The sequence below is a fragment of the Panthera uncia genome, unplaced genomic scaffold (assembly GCF_023721935.1).
Source record: "Panthera uncia isolate 11264 unplaced genomic scaffold, Puncia_PCG_1.0 HiC_scaffold_430, whole genome shotgun sequence".
Taxonomy (NCBI): Eukaryota; Metazoa; Chordata; class Mammalia; order Carnivora; family Felidae; genus Panthera; species Panthera uncia.
The window spans coordinates 8,230-23,618 of NW_026059573.1; the positions used below are offsets into that span (position 1 = coordinate 8,230).

At 48.1% G+C, this 15,389-nt stretch overlaps 1 protein-coding gene across 1 annotated transcript in view; it reads right to left on the reverse strand.

Annotated features, from left to right (window-relative positions):
• Positions 1-1,332: 1,332 nt before the first annotated feature.
• The window catches only part of LOC125918080 (NUAK family SNF1-like kinase 1), a 32,906-nt gene continuing 18,849 nt past the window's right edge, over positions 1,333-15,389 (reverse strand). The window contains exon 2 of the mRNA XM_049624120.1: positions 1,333-1,659. Coding sequence (XP_049480077.1) covers positions 1,531-1,659 — 129 coding nt within the window. The 3' untranslated portion in view covers positions 1,333-1,530. The remainder of the gene's footprint in view (positions 1,660-15,389) is intronic.

Here is a 15,389-nt window from a genome sequence, read left to right on the forward strand (position 1 = left end):
AGAAGAAGGAGCACTTAGAATAGATACCAGAAAAACTTTCAGGTTACCATCTGGCTTCCTCTTACCCACTACTGTGTAACTTATTATGCTCAGACCATAATTAAAAATATTACTATTATACCAAATTAAAAATAGGTCCATTTTTCTGATTCAACTGTATATTTAAAAATATTCTGGAGAAACACTTTGACTCAGGAAGTCCAAGCCTAGAAAATTTCTCATAAGAAAAAAAAAAGTTACAGAAATGAATATAAAAATGATTACAAGGAGGATCACTAAAGCTCTGTTTATAATAACTAGAAATCTGAAACAACTTAAATATTTAAGAAAAGGAATTAGATTCAGTAAATTATGATACATCCTTAATGGAATACTATAAAGTCTTTCAAACTGTCCCTACAGGGAATATTTACTGACATAGAAAGAGATGCATGGTATAAAACATGAAAAAATTTTAAGTTAAAAAATGGTATAAACAGTAAGATCTAACTTTGGATAAAAATCATGTACAGATATAGAGAAGTAGATAAAATATAAATAAATATAGCCAGAGTGATATTAGAACTGGGGGGTTAGAACTGAATTATTTTTTAATTATTTTTTAATTTTTATTTACTTTTGAGAAAGAGAGACAGAGTGCAAGTGGGGGAGGGGCAGACAGAGAGGGAGACACAGAATCCGAAGCAGACTCCGGGCTCTGAGCTGTCAGCCCAGAGCCGGATGCGGGGCTGGAACCCATGAACCGCAAGATCATGACCTGAGCGAAAGTCAGATGCTTAACTGGCAAGCCAACCAGGTGCCCCTGAAAATATTTTTAAATTTTAACTTTTGTATTTCAATAATTCCTGCAATAAATACATATTGCCCAAGTAATTTTTTTACAAGATATTAAAAAAAAGAAAAGATAGACTATAGGAAGTTTATACTCTCCATTTCTTCCCAGGAAGGACCAACGAGTTGAAGTTCAAGCACTTTTGTGACTTTTTTCCCAGCCCCACTCTTCCACAAACACCACTTATGACTTGGACTCCATTTGTGAAGCATCTGCTCCGCCAAGAGATCCCTCCTCTATCTTGGTACTTCCCGGACCTGCTCAAAGCTAATTCCCAACTCAAAGAGCCTAACTTGGAGTAACTCATTACTTCACCACCGGGGCATTTGCGTTAGGCAATGACCTTTACAATGGATCCACCATGACCCTGGTCACCCAGCAAACTGCCATTTTTCAGAAACCATGGCTGTCTCGCATACTGGCTTTTAATAAGGCGGGTTGCCTAGCAACCGCCAAGGAACTGGCCGGGAGGCGGAAGAAGGCACCAGCCGGAGCTATTTATGACCAAAGGGAGCCGTGCTCCGTGTGTCTGGTTGCGTTCGAGGTAACCAAATAGGAGATAACACCCAGCTATTTTTGCATCATGAAGAAAAAAACTACTTGGCTCTTGCCCAGAAGGGCAATTACCTAAAAATCTTGGCAGGCCCCATGGTATGAGAAATGGTAACTGATACGCGGGTGAAAAAAAAAAAAAAAAATCACTGACCTTCATAAATACTGATGATATGAGGATGGTTGAGGGATGACATGATCTCAATCTCTCGTCTGATGTGAACCATGTCTTGTTCATCCTTAATTTTGTCCTTACGAATGGATTTTATAGCAACCTATAAAGTCAGGAAATGAAATGTTACTCAGAGGACTAAACAGATGCAAATCAGCCATTGGGGGAGTTTGGAAAATAAATACAGATGTTATTTGTTGGCAGAACCGACAATAACCAAAACAAAGCTTCAAAATACCCCCTGTCACGTCTTTCATTTATAGCAAAAACACCCTTCTCCTGACAACAGAAAACATCAGAGTCCAAGAGCCTGGGGTTTGGGACGCTGGGTTAGGGGGTTTTATTTTGGTCTTGTTTCCCTTGTTTTGTTGTTGTTGTTGTTTTTCCATAAAGCAGAGGTTGCTTCACGTGGCCAAATTCGTTTATTCTAGGAATCCTGATGCTTTGAAAAAAGGAAACCGAAGAGCTCAGTTTACAGGGTATAGATGATTAAACATGGATGGGTGAAATCAGTATCACTCAGCCCCAGCGGGCAGCTGCCGCAGCAATGGCTGGTAAAAGCTTCCTTGCACGGTGCTTCTCCAGGCCAGTTCTGCTCAAATGCAGGGTTTTAAGACTCCAGCCTATGCTGCGGTTGTGCAACTGCTCAGAGGCCAAATCCTTCCTTCATCCTTCCTCTGGCCCCGGGCACCTTCCATCGCACGTGACGTGACGAGACAAAAAGGCTCTGCTATAGAAAAATCAGGATGAAACAAAGGGAGGGACAGCCAGACTCCCTGCCTGGCCCCAGATGATCCCCAATTTGCAGATTTGGATCTGCAAATCCAAACTGTAGAGGGCTGCCAGGGCCAACGAGCAGAGCAATCGCTCAAAAGAAACACATAAATAAAAAGGCATTAAATGACAACGGGAATCTAATGAGGAAAAATATGTTGGCCAGTGGATTCATCTTTGCTCCTAAACAAGTTGCTTGGTAATTTAGTTCACCCTCACTCTAAGGGAGGCAAAAAGTACTCTGGGGGTGAGGAGGGAGGAAGGTGTCCGTGGGTAACAAGGAAGCTTGTTACCAACAGCCAGCTTAGTCCCTTCCAAAGTGGTCCTCCTATGACGTCAGCTCTCACCTGGGCCACCCTCTCCTAGATGAAAGGCATTTAACTCATCCCTCTGGATCACAAAGACATGAAGTACTCTGGAGAGACAGCATCCTCATTACCAACAGCCCGCGACCACACCTCGATTATGACAGGGGGAAGCCCTGTCAGCCTCAGCAGGAAGCTACTCACATCTGGGAACGTTTGCATCTTCTGGTTAACACCGGGTCCCCACCAGGCACTATACATGGAAACTACAATCAGCCCATCTATAATTCAATGAGAATTGGGCAGCTACTATTATTATTGCTGTTTTTGCCATTTGCTGCCCTCCCAACAAATGTAAATGGACTAGCAGGCCCACATATCCCTCCTTTGCAAAAGCCTCCCCAGCTGTAATGAAATCAGTATTTGTGTCATTACTTGGCTCTGAACTATCAGGGATCTTATTCACTGCTTTATCTCCCGTGCTTAACTCCTCGTTGGCACGTGGCAGGCCTGAAAAACCCTTAGTGTGGGCAGGCGGGCAGGTGCTAGGTAGACAGAAGGGGAAGGAGGAGGGAGGAGAAAGGAGGGATGGGAGGGGGAGGCAGGGGTGATGTCTGCGGTTAGGTGATGAGAGCCCAGACCAGAGAGGCGACAGTGAAACCGGAGCATAAAAAGAAGGACCCCTCTAGTCAAACACCACCATCAAGACAGGCACACTGGGAAGATGCTTCGTTTTTCTCTGGCACCCTACTGCAAGGGCAATCGAGGAATGGACAAAGCAGACTGGAAACGCTGGACGCCCTGCTGTAAACCCAGGGAGAGGCACCGTCCTCCCCTAGACTGGGAGCAGACCCCGAGGCGGAGGCCGGATAAAAGGAGGCTTCCCAGAGATGAATGAGCCTCCAGCTTCAAGGCCCCTTTTCACCAGGGTGCCGGGCTCAAGGCCCTCGGAAAGCCCCATTCAGTATGCAGCGAGAAAAGCCTCCCTGCGCTGACGTCAAATGTAAAGATATGACTGGAAGGCTTTATTTTGTCTGAGCAGGGCCTGCGATCCTGGGAGCTTGTTCTGGGAGGAAGCAGACAGTGAGCACACACAGGCCATGGAGGATGTGGGTGGCTGTTTGGACCACCTCCTGCATTCCTCCATGGACTAAAGATGGGCCAGGGGAGAAACCACCCCTTTGATTATGCAGCAGGCTGAACTTGGCCTCAAGGAGGCTCTACTGTCAAAGGACAATAGGAAGAAATTCTTTCCCCATCCAGGGTCAGGGGAGGGTAAAGACATTCTGGGGGGTAAGAAAATAAGCCCACTGGTCAGTTCCCCCCAACAGTGGGGCAGGAGGCCGACTGTCTCACAGCGCCGTTTGCCAGGGGGATGTTTCCAGCCCAGTATGAAAAGGAAAGTGCTCACATTCTAACAAAACCCCACTCAGCACTGAGGAAACTAAAAGGGCTCCATAAATGTTAATAACCATGGTGGTTGTCCCTCCACAAAAGTTTCCCTCTTCCTACAATGAATCTTCTATTGAAAATGTAAAAGAGGGCTCATTCTGCCCCCTCCTTTCAAAGGATCGGTGGGAAGTCCATCGAACAAGGCGGGCTAGAAATCACTTAGAACCATGCAATTGTCAAGGCCAGGGGGAGACTCTCGTTTCAACTCCCAAGGGCAGTGAGATGACCCACCCAAGGTCGCAGAGCCAGTTAATGGCAAACCACGGACACAGTAACAACCACTGTAATAACAGCAGGTGGTCGTGGAGCACTTCCTATATGGTGCAGACGTTATGCCAAGTGTTCTACACGTCACGGATCTTTACATCCTTATTCAGGCTTCAGCTCCAGGATCCCTTAGGGAAACCCTCCCTGACCCCTTTAGGGGATGAGGCAGCTCCTGGCCACCTCCCTCTCTCCACACCTTTCCCTACTTCATCTTTGTGGGGACATTCTGCACCATCTGAAATGCTTCTTGGTTTGCTGCATAGTCAGCCTGTGACCAAATCCAGCTCATGGCCTGTTTCTGTAGGTACCCAGAAAGCTAAGAATGGTTGTCACAATTTTAAAGAGTTGTTTATAAAAGGAGAAAGAGATCTATAAGTGTAGTTCCTGTAACTTAAGGTGGTGCCTGCTTCATGAAGTCGAAGGATAACCTGAGCCAGCACAAGGCAAAGCCGTGTTGTGTAATGGTCAGGAACATGGCTTTGAGTCCGGGCTAAAACCACTCATTAGCTGTGTGACCTTGGAGAGGTGACATAAGCTTTCTGTGCTCCAGTTTCCTCATCCATCAAGTAGGGAAAGAAGGGGACCTGCCTCACAGGTACCCTGTGAGGATGAAACGTCAGGTGCTTGGAACATGCCTGGCCCAGGATAAGTGTTCAATAAACGGCAGCATGTTTAACCTGAAGAGACTGCCCCCTATATAGGGCCTTCCTGCTTTCCTTCCTTTCATTCTTGGAGCACACTTGAATTCCTCCTGGTTCCTCATGGGCCAGCAAGTAAAGGCCTAGGGAACATATGTTCCCCAAGTACGTAAAAGTCAGGAGAATCTCTCTCCAGGTCTTTAAACTGTACCCTCACCTGACATGTCAGGAAGCCCAGAGCAGCTGGGGCTCACCCACCATGATCACCATGGCATCTGAGCCTGAGACCAGACAGAAGGATAAAGCAACCCCAGGACTATCCCCCCCCCCGCCCCCATCTCCTTCTTATGGTCACCTGTGCAGGTGACCAGGGGAATAGAATGGCCTAGAATGAGGCCAGAAGATGGCCTCAAGACATCCACTTCAGCCTCTCTGCATTTGGACTGTTCATTCACTTACTCCTTTTGGGTACCTAGCAGGCACCAAGCACAGTGCTGGGACTACACAAAAGGGAAAACCAGCAAGATTCTGCCCCAGCCCTCAAGGTTGGGGTGGGGGGTGGGGAGCAGAGGAGGGGAAGGACAAGAGCCACAAGCAAAAATTACACAAGTGATCACGCAATTTTCCTCGTGACCGAAGGCTACCAAAGAAACACACACGGGTGCCAGAATTCTGGAGAAAACCTTCTCTCCAGTTTCCCTCAGTCCTCGCCCACATCGACAAAGAAAGATAGAGGTGGGGAAAGGGCCCAGCAGGAAGAGATTACCAAATGTCTGAAACCATACACCCTCCCCCCAAAACATCCAATTTGTTCCTGCACGAGCCAGAGAGATGTCACTCCGCCTTCAGAGTGACGGGAACTCACGCGCAGTACAACCACTTTCATAAATGTTCCCAAGTCTAGACAGCACCGTGTGCCTTATAAAACGGTCTGCCTTTAAATAAGGCCACCCTATAGTTTAATGTTTAAACCGTAGGCAGCAGCGGGGCTGGCTGCGGACCTGTGAATTCTGCCCTGCGGTGCCTGCCTGTTTAAGAGGCACACTGAGCCCAGCCAGTCCCCAACCCTTGTTAAATGTAACAGGCCCAGTCTCCTCTTCCATGGAGGCAGTTTTTCCTTTTTGGAATAATCACCATCAGCCACCTGTTCTGCAGCCTGCTGGGTGTCCTTTGCCACAGCGGCTGCTGTGAATGTTAAGAGCTTGGTCACTGGGCAGGGTTCTGGGAAGCAGACGGTGGCTGCGAAAGCCAGGCTTTTACTGACTAGCTGACCTCGTTCCGGGAGCCTGACCATCACAGATCTCAGTGCCCTCATCGGTAAAATGGGGCTAGCAAGGCCCACCTCTTGGGGCTGTTGTAAGGAGTGGGAATAACCTAAGTAAAGTGCCTGGAGCACAGTAGGTGCTTTTACTGATGGTGATGACTATAAACGAGGCCTGGCAGACACAGGGTCCTGGACCATGTTTTCGGGGGGACGGACCCACAGCAAATCATCTTATAGGCCTCTCCCCTCCCCTTTCGGTACATACCTCCTCCCCTTCCCCAGATTTGTAATAAGTAAGCAAGAGCAGGTTAAAATTCACATCCAGCCTGTGCGCCTGCAGAGAGGGGGGCAGCCAGCCGTCTTCCTGTCCTGCTTTGGGGAGTGGAGGTATTTCTGGGCAGGTTCTACATTTGCCAGGCTCTGACCAGGAGAATCACTGCCCTTTTCCCTCCACAGCCACCTCCCACAGATGCTCATTCACTGCCACGTCAGCCTGCAGAGACTGTCCTAGAACAGTGTTTCTCAGACAGGGGCCACGGACAGCTTGTTAAAATGCAGATTCCGAGTGCAAAGGTCTAGCGTGGGGCCTGGGATTCTGCACTTCTGGCAAGTGCACCCCCAGGTGATGATAGTGATGCACGTCCAGGGACCACACTTTGAGTAGTGAGGTCTTAATGCTCTTTGGCCAGGACATAGCAACAGTTTAAGATCAGTGGCAATATTCTTAATAATAGCAGTAACTAGCATTTATTAAGTGTTAGCTGTGTGTCAGGGGACCTTATCTCATTTAATCCTAACTAAAACCTCATTTGTTACAGGAGGAAACTGAGGCACAGAAAAGACAAATACTGCCCAAACTCACACAGTTTGTAAAAGATAGTGCTAAGACCTCACCCGCGGCAGCCTGAGTCCACCACCTGCTGATTCTAGAAGCTGTGGATGAAGCTGGGGTAGACAGCAAACACGGCAAGTGACAGAAGCTCTCAAAGGTCAGTGTGAAGGGACCCTCCAAGCACATGAAGTTTTATAGGGTCATATGTGAGGTCTCAGGAGGCAGAATTGGGGGTCTGAGTAGCGGGGAAGAAACATGACCATAAACACGGCATTAGAATCACTTAGTAGGAACAAGCTTGCATTCTAATCCCGGCAATAGGAGCTGGCAGCTTCCCGGCCATTCACAAGGTGTGATCTCATACCCGGCCACGTTCCACGGGAGCTCCAGGGCACTGAGTCAGAGCAGCTCGGGGATCTTTTCTCACCAAGGGGCCCGGAGGCCACTTGCAGTGGAGGTAAGCAGCCAAATCAGGGCGGAGGCTGGTGTAGGGGTTCCTGCTCTTATCTGGTTGATGGTCAGAGTTCATGGCAAGGCACAGTTTCCACACCGGCCACACAGATCCAAAGACCCCAGGATCACCAAATGGCTTCCATTCAGAAAGGCTATGCGTGGCCATCACCACGGTGATGCCACCCAGGAGGCCATCCTGCAGCCAAAGCCCCTAATTAATTAAATGACCCCCAGCTCTTTGTGAGGAGCCTGGCCAACTCGAGACAACACTCGAGCAAGCTGCCATGATGCAACCGACCCTACAGGGACCCGAGCCAAGTCCTCCACGGGGCCCATGGGCCTCTTCCTCTCTGGCTTGTTGATTCATGTCATTACATGGATGTTTTTTCAGACAGAAGCAGGTTGGAAGCCAAGAGCTGTATCAACACGCGCTGAGGAGATGCGCCCAGACGCCAGGGAGCATGGCGTGTGTAAGGAAAAGCTTTTTCTTCAAAGAACGGCAACCCCCTTGTACCACCACCAGCCCTTTAATCTTGTAAAAGGTTCTGAAAATATAATCCTCTCTAAGTCGGTTCTCCATCCTTGATTTCCAAAAACTCCCCATCAGACATGATGTGTCCTCCGATGATGCTCGTTTTTCTCCTGCCATGAAAAATGTGTTCTATTTCCAGAATCTGAACAGCAAATCAGATTTTTATCCGACGGGGCTAGGGCCTGCTCACAGGACCCCCAGAGAGGCCTGGGATGTTTTTTATCGACGTGCACAAGGCTTCCCTTGCTCTCCATACCCCCTCTTCAAGGACTGGCCTAAGCGTGTCATTGTTGCATGGGGTGATGCCACAAAGGAAGTGGAATTCACAGCTCAGAAATTACAGGCACATTTACACTCCTTGTACTGCGCTGGGGTTTGTAAACACCAGATAGCGGCCATGGCTGACCAGGCAGGAATCAAAGGATGGGGGGGCAGGGGTGCGGAGAAAGGCCAATGGAAAGTTAACAACAGCGGCCATGGCAAAAGCAAGCAACAAGCCAGTTCAGAACACATAATCTGATTGTCTGGGAGCACAGTTCCTCCCTCAAAGAGTGGGGAGCGAGAACACCACCTGCACCAGGCCCCGGCAGCCCAGTGGGGGCTGTGGGTGCTGAGTGTCAAAATGCAGCTTCCGGGCCCCACCCCAGATGTACTGAATTCCAGCATCAGCAGTTGCTACAAGCTTCCCAGGTGATTCTGCCGCACTTTGAAGCATGAGCACTGCCATTATGTTACTTAAACCAGAGTTAATGTCGCCATGATGGCACTTCTTACGCCATAACCCAAACACTACGCGGTCATATTCAACACTGGATGATTATTGAGAATTAATGAACTGCCCATCTATATAGAGGGGGACTGAACACAAGCTGCTTCCCTGAGGGGACACTGAGACCCGCATTAATTTAACCCCCGGCAAATGGAAGGTTTGCTCCCATGCTGCGAGGCCCCAGAAGCTGGCTGCTAACGGGTTACTTCATGCTCTGCACACAACCTGGGGCTCCCACACCTGAAAAAGTAAATGTCTCCTAAGGAGGAGAGAGGAAGCGAGCCCCGGAGCCTCGCGTTCTGACCGCTCTGTGACAGAGGATGTGGCTGGGGCTGTGGGGAGCCTTCTCTTAGCAGAAGCCTCCAGAAGTCTCTCCAGGCTCTAATGAACAACCCTAAGCCCCCCTGTGTAAAAAAGGCCTCTGCTAGCACAAGAGATGCTACACAGACCACAGCAGAGTCACAGAGAGACGGAAAACGCAGGCCTGTTTAGCTGGAACTCGAGTGGCCAGGCAGCTGTTTATTTTTGGGCTTTCACGTTTCTAAAAGCCAAATGCAACACCAACTCAGAATTCTAAAGTGCAGCTGCTTTTCTTCCAGATTCCAACTGTCCTGGGGAGGGAGAGGAAGGGCCTGGCCGGAGGGCAGAGGTTGGACAGCCTCGACCGGTAGCATCCAATAACTCTGATGCCGTTCGTAACCCGGCTTGGATATGCTTAGGGTTGTGTAACTTGTATTTATCAATCTCCAAGCCCAGCAGAACCACGGCCAGAATTGCCAAGAAACCACATCAGCACCTTGGCCTTGCCGTCAGTCACGGCAACTTGGCCAGGGGCCCCTGAACAGTGGTACTCAGGCAAGCCTACCATAGACTCAGTTTCCTCATCTGCAGATGAGGATGACAAGCGGTCCAGCCCCACCAGGTTGACAGATTGTGTACAGGGTGGAAGGCTGAGAAGGCAAACAGTCACAGGCATGAGGTGTAATGATCACTGATCACCGTTACATCAGATGTCAGAGCTGCGAGGACCTCAGAATGTTCTATGCCAACCCCCTCATTTTATAGGTGAGGAAACTGAGTCCCAGGGAGGTTAAAGCACAGGCCGAAGTTCACAGAGTTAATAACAGCACTGGAGCTGCAGGAAGATTCCTGAATCTCACTTCAGTCTGAGATTAATACTCTGGGCAAGGAGTGCTAATCAAATTCCAAGCCACAGCTGGCAGCAGGACTAAAACGGCCACCCAAAGATTAGCCATGCACACACGAGGCAGGCCCCAGAGCAGCCAAGCCCCAGACCTGCTGCGTTAGTAATAAGCCAACATGGGGAGATACTCCCAAGCGTGCTGGCAAAGTAGGACCTGTCTCACAGCACGGCACAGTATCTCACCTCCATCTAATGTCAGGGGGCTCTCTGCCCACAGACATGCAGGGGACGCGGTCTTTAGTCTAATTCAGTCCAAACCTCGTTCCAATTTCTGAAGCCTGATTTGATATCACACATGAATAGGCATACTTGGGAGGGTTTTATCCCATTATTTCTTAATTCACTGAAAACAGTGCTTTTAAATATTAACTTCAGGCTGCTGCTGTAGCCCTGACCTTGCGAACAATGCACAAGGGCCATAAAAGACCTGAGAAACATAATTAGTTTTCCAAAGGGGGGCAAAAAGAATTAGTCACTTGAATTTAGCTGATCTGGGTGAGCAGAACAAAGAAAAAAAGTGGTTTTTTTAATTTCTTAAGATGGTGAAATATATAGAATGTGCAAAAAAAAAGGGGGGGGGGCGTAGCTTTATATTGCATGTTTTAACCACAGATGATTTTATAAATAAGTGAAAGGAAAGATTCTTCAGACGTTATTTTCATCCTGACAGAGCTCCTATTCGGAAAGCTGAATCGTGGCAATCAGAGTGTGCAAAGACATACCGGACAGGTAAGGAACAGTGGATGGGCTACAATCCGTCCTTCTGGGGGCCTCATTCAGCATCTTTTCACAAACCCGAGTTTCTTTTCCGTCCAAAGGAAGCTCTCATTGTCCACTGCCCAGAGAGTGAGCAGGCTGGGCCCTGCTCCAGAGCCCCACTGCACAATCTACCCCGATGCTTCCCAGCCTGCTAATCAACTCCCTACAAACCTGCCGGGCATGCCTGTCACAGCAGCACCTCCAGCTATACATGCCCAGCCCCAGGCAATGCAGCCTGACCCCCAAGGAGCACGCTCAGTCCCCAGCGGGGCATCTTCTGCCACCCCCTTAGGCAGGTGACCTCCATGAGCTTCATCCAGCACCCATCACTCAGTGCCTACCCCCAGGGAGGTTGGGGCAGGGGACTGTGGTTCTTACCGGGACCCAAAGAACAGCCCGAGTGGAGAGTGTGATGCTTCTGGACATCTGTGCTTTTCATTTTTTTTTTTTATTAAATATAGTTTTTTTAATGTTTATTTATTTTGGAGAGAGAGAGAGATACACACACAGAGTGAGAGCAGGAGAGGGGCAGAGACAGAGGGAGACGCAGAATCTGGAGCAGGCTCCAGGCTCTGAGCTGTCAGCACAGAGCCCGATGCAGGGCTTGAACTCACGAACCGTGAGATCATGACCTGGGCCGAAGTCAGCCACTTAACCACTGAGCCGCCCAGGCTCTCCTGTGCTTGTCATTTTATCTGCCGGGATCCCTCCACTCCCTATCATCTGCAACTAGCTTCTTCAGCTGGCCAACTCCTCCAGATCTGTCCCCTACCATGAGCCCCCAGAATGCAGATATAGGTCTGCTTTGCTGACCTCGGTTGCCATTCACACAGAGACCATTTCTGTTTTACTCACCTTACCTCCATTGCCTTGCGGGCAAAAAGCTGGGGCTCAAATGGACTCCAAGATATTAAAAAGGAGCCTGAACATTTTGTTAAGTGAAATAAATCATACACAGAAAGGCAAATACTGTACGATCTCACTTATATGTGGAATCCAATAAAGCAAACCTCATAGAAATAGAGAATACGTTGGTGGTTGCCAGGGCCCGAGGGGTGCGGAAATGGGAGATGTTGGTCAAAGGGCACAAACTTCCAACTATAAGATGAATAAGTTCTGGGGATCTGATGTGCAGTGTAATGACCACAGTTAACAACACTGCCTTACGTACTTGAAAGTTGTTAAAGAGAGGAGATCTTAAGTGTTATCACCATGCATGAACTTGTGCACATGCACGCACACGCAAACACACACACACACACACACACACACACACAATGATAATTATGTGAGGGGATGGAATGGTTAACTAAGGGTTAACATTTTGCAATATATACGTGTATGAAGTCGTCACGTTCTACACCTTAAACTTACATACGTTATATGTCAATAATATCTCAATATAGCTGGGGGGGGGGTGAAAAGGACCCTTAAAAAAATGTCAAAACACAGCCACCTGCCACTGAGTCTTCTTTTATTTATCTGCCTCTCAAGTGTTGAATCCCTACTTGTCCTGGAATCACTGAGCCTGACCTTGTATCTAAAATGGAGATAACATGATGGTACTTAGAAATGGGGCCTTCGGGGAGTGATTAGGTCATGAGGGTGGAACCCTCAAGAACGGATTAGTGCCTTTAGAAAAGAGACCCCAGAGACCTCCCTGGTCCCTTACGACAAATGAGGACAATGTGAGAAGATGGTCGTCCACAAACCACGCAGGGAGCCGTCCCCAGACACAGAATTCCCAGGCACCTGACCTTGGACTTCAGCCTCCGGAACTGTGAAAAATAGATTTCCATTATTTACAAGCAAATAAATAAATCAATAAAATGGAGATAATAATAGTACCCAGAAGCACTGGGAGATAATTCACAATAGCTGAGAGTAAGCCTAATAATTACTGGTTATAAGCCCTGACTATGGGCCAGGCACTGGGCACCACCCTGTTTCTCAACCTTTCACTCATTAAATTCTTGCAAAAATGTTATTATTTCTGCTTTCTCAATGAATATAAACTGAGACTGAGGGAGGTGAAGTAACTCACCCTAGGGCACTCAACTAATACATAGGACATCTGGGTCTCACTAAACCTAATAACTGTATTCTTAAGCTCTGTATCTCACCCACAAAGTGAGTGCCATAGTGCCTGGCACATAGTGGGTATCTGATAAATATGAGCTGTATCAGTCTCTGAAGACACCGCCTTATCCCCACCCCACGTCTTGTTTTAAGCTAATATTTAAATGCTTCCATCTTCAAAAGCACATCCATTGGTCTTCCTTGGTTTTCTCTGTGAGCCCAGCCAATGCACTTGGGCAAGAGGCAGAATCGGAGAGGAGGGTCTGGGAGGTGTGGCTCCAAAATGAAGCAATCATGAGTCAATTCTCCTGCAAGCAATTTTGGGAGATCTGCTCTGGATAAGGCACTGATCCAGGTCCTGCAAAACATGACCCAGGCATTCCCTTCAAGTTGCTTGTAATCCAACTGGAAAAGGAGGGGGACATGGGAGCTCCTCCCTGTCCTGCACCCATTCATCCTTCTACTGGCAGAAATGCCCTGACTTTGCTCTGGGGATGCCATTAGACGCAGTTTTAAAGAGACTGTCAGTCAAGATAAAGCACCCTCCCAATACCAGTGGGTGGACCCATGATCCTAGAATTTGGCTAAGAAGACGCTCTTTCCCCAGAATTGAATTTTGAGTGGTTTGAAGATGGCTGGGGCATTGGGTTTTTTCCTTCCCCCAGCCTGGTCCTGTGGGATACACCAGACCTTACAAATTAATTTTCTCCTTAAATGAGTCACAGAGTCATTAGCAATGTCATTTCTGTCATTAGCAACCAAGACCCCTAACTTCTACTGGGAGATGTCAATGCATTGGCGTGAGAAAAGAGAACAAGGTTACTAGGGAGGCAAGCACCCTCGGTGTCGTGGGCTAGAGAAGTCAAGGCAGGTGCCTGGGAGCAGGTGGGGTAGGGGATGGGACCAGAAAATACAGAGGGTTTAGCATGGACAAGGAAACTACCAGTCCCTCCTGATGCCCATAGGTAAACACATGACCCTAGAGTTTGGCCAAGAAGATGCTTTTTCTAGGACTCCCGAGACCCTTCCCAGAAAAGTGTCTTTTTGTGAGATCACAGGTGAACTGATATATGTGTGCAGAGGTGGGGCCTCCTGAGAAGTCCTTCCATGCATCACCCCCCCACACACACACACACACACACACTTCTACTTCCGTGTCTCACTCACACTCCTAAATAAGACCAGAATTGAGTCTTACTTTACCCACTCATTTTTCCATCCCTAAAAAGGACACATCTCCACTGTCCCTTTTGCTCACACATAGTGCATGCCTTATACTCAGTCACCTCCTCCATAAAATGGGCCATGTCTCACTTGACTGGTATGAGTCAAGATGCCATCCTCAGGAACCATCCAGATGTAATTTTTACAATAATTTCCTCTCACACCACAATAAAGCTGTATCCTATTGCCGTGCAGTTTTGCCTTTTTTTTTCTGGCTGGTTGGGGGTTCCGTAAGGATCATTTTGACCTATGTTGGTGGAAAAAGTCTAGCCATTATTCTCTGCCAAAGAATGTTCACGTGTATAAAATATTTACCAGTTATTGTAGACTGAATTGTGTCCCCCCAAATTCAGACCTTGAAGCTCTAAACCCCAATGTGACTATATTTGAAGGAAGTGCCTTTAAGGAAGTAAGTAAGGGTAAATGAGGCCATAAGGGTGGAACCCTGATCCAACAGGGCGAGTGTCCTTATAAGAAAAGGAAGAGACCCCCCGCGAGCATGCAAACACCCACAAAGGAGCTGCGAGGACACAGTGAGAAGGTGGCCGTCTGCAGGCACAGAAGGGAGGCCTCACCAGACACCAAACCCTGCCAGCACTCCAGTCTTGGACGTCCAGCCTCCAGAACCATAAGAAAATTAATTTCTGTTATTTAAGCCACTTGATGTATGGAATTCTGTTATGGCTGCCTGAGCACATGAATATACTAGTCCTCATCTGTGCTACCTAAATCACAGTCAACATATAACCCAACAAAAGGGAGGATCATTCATGGTCAATACCACACACACAGCAAACAGAGCCTACAGGACAGGAACCCTAACTGCCTTGTTCACCCTCGTGTCCCCAATATCTAGGAAAGAGTCTGGCACACAGCAGACATTCCAAGAACATTAGTGGTGTTGAATTTAATCAGACATGATGAACATAATATCGTCTTAACTTCTGTAAGGATGAGAACATCCATCCACTCACTACCACCAAGCTGGCCCAAGATCTGCAAGCTGCTAGTCAGACAACCCACCCAGATAATATCCCGGATTCCATTCCAGTCTACATCGCCTCTGTACTTGTAGGTAAGACCACAAACCCATGGATGGAATACCCGGGTGTGCAAACAACCCCCACACACTATGTTAGAAATGCTGCCCTACTTGACTGTACTCTCCCCACTACCCCATGAGACAGGCGACTCATTTTGCAGGACAGGAAAATTGACACTAAGAGAAAAGGACTCCCCAGGCCCCCACAGGGTCATAAAGACAACATGCAACTGTCAGCC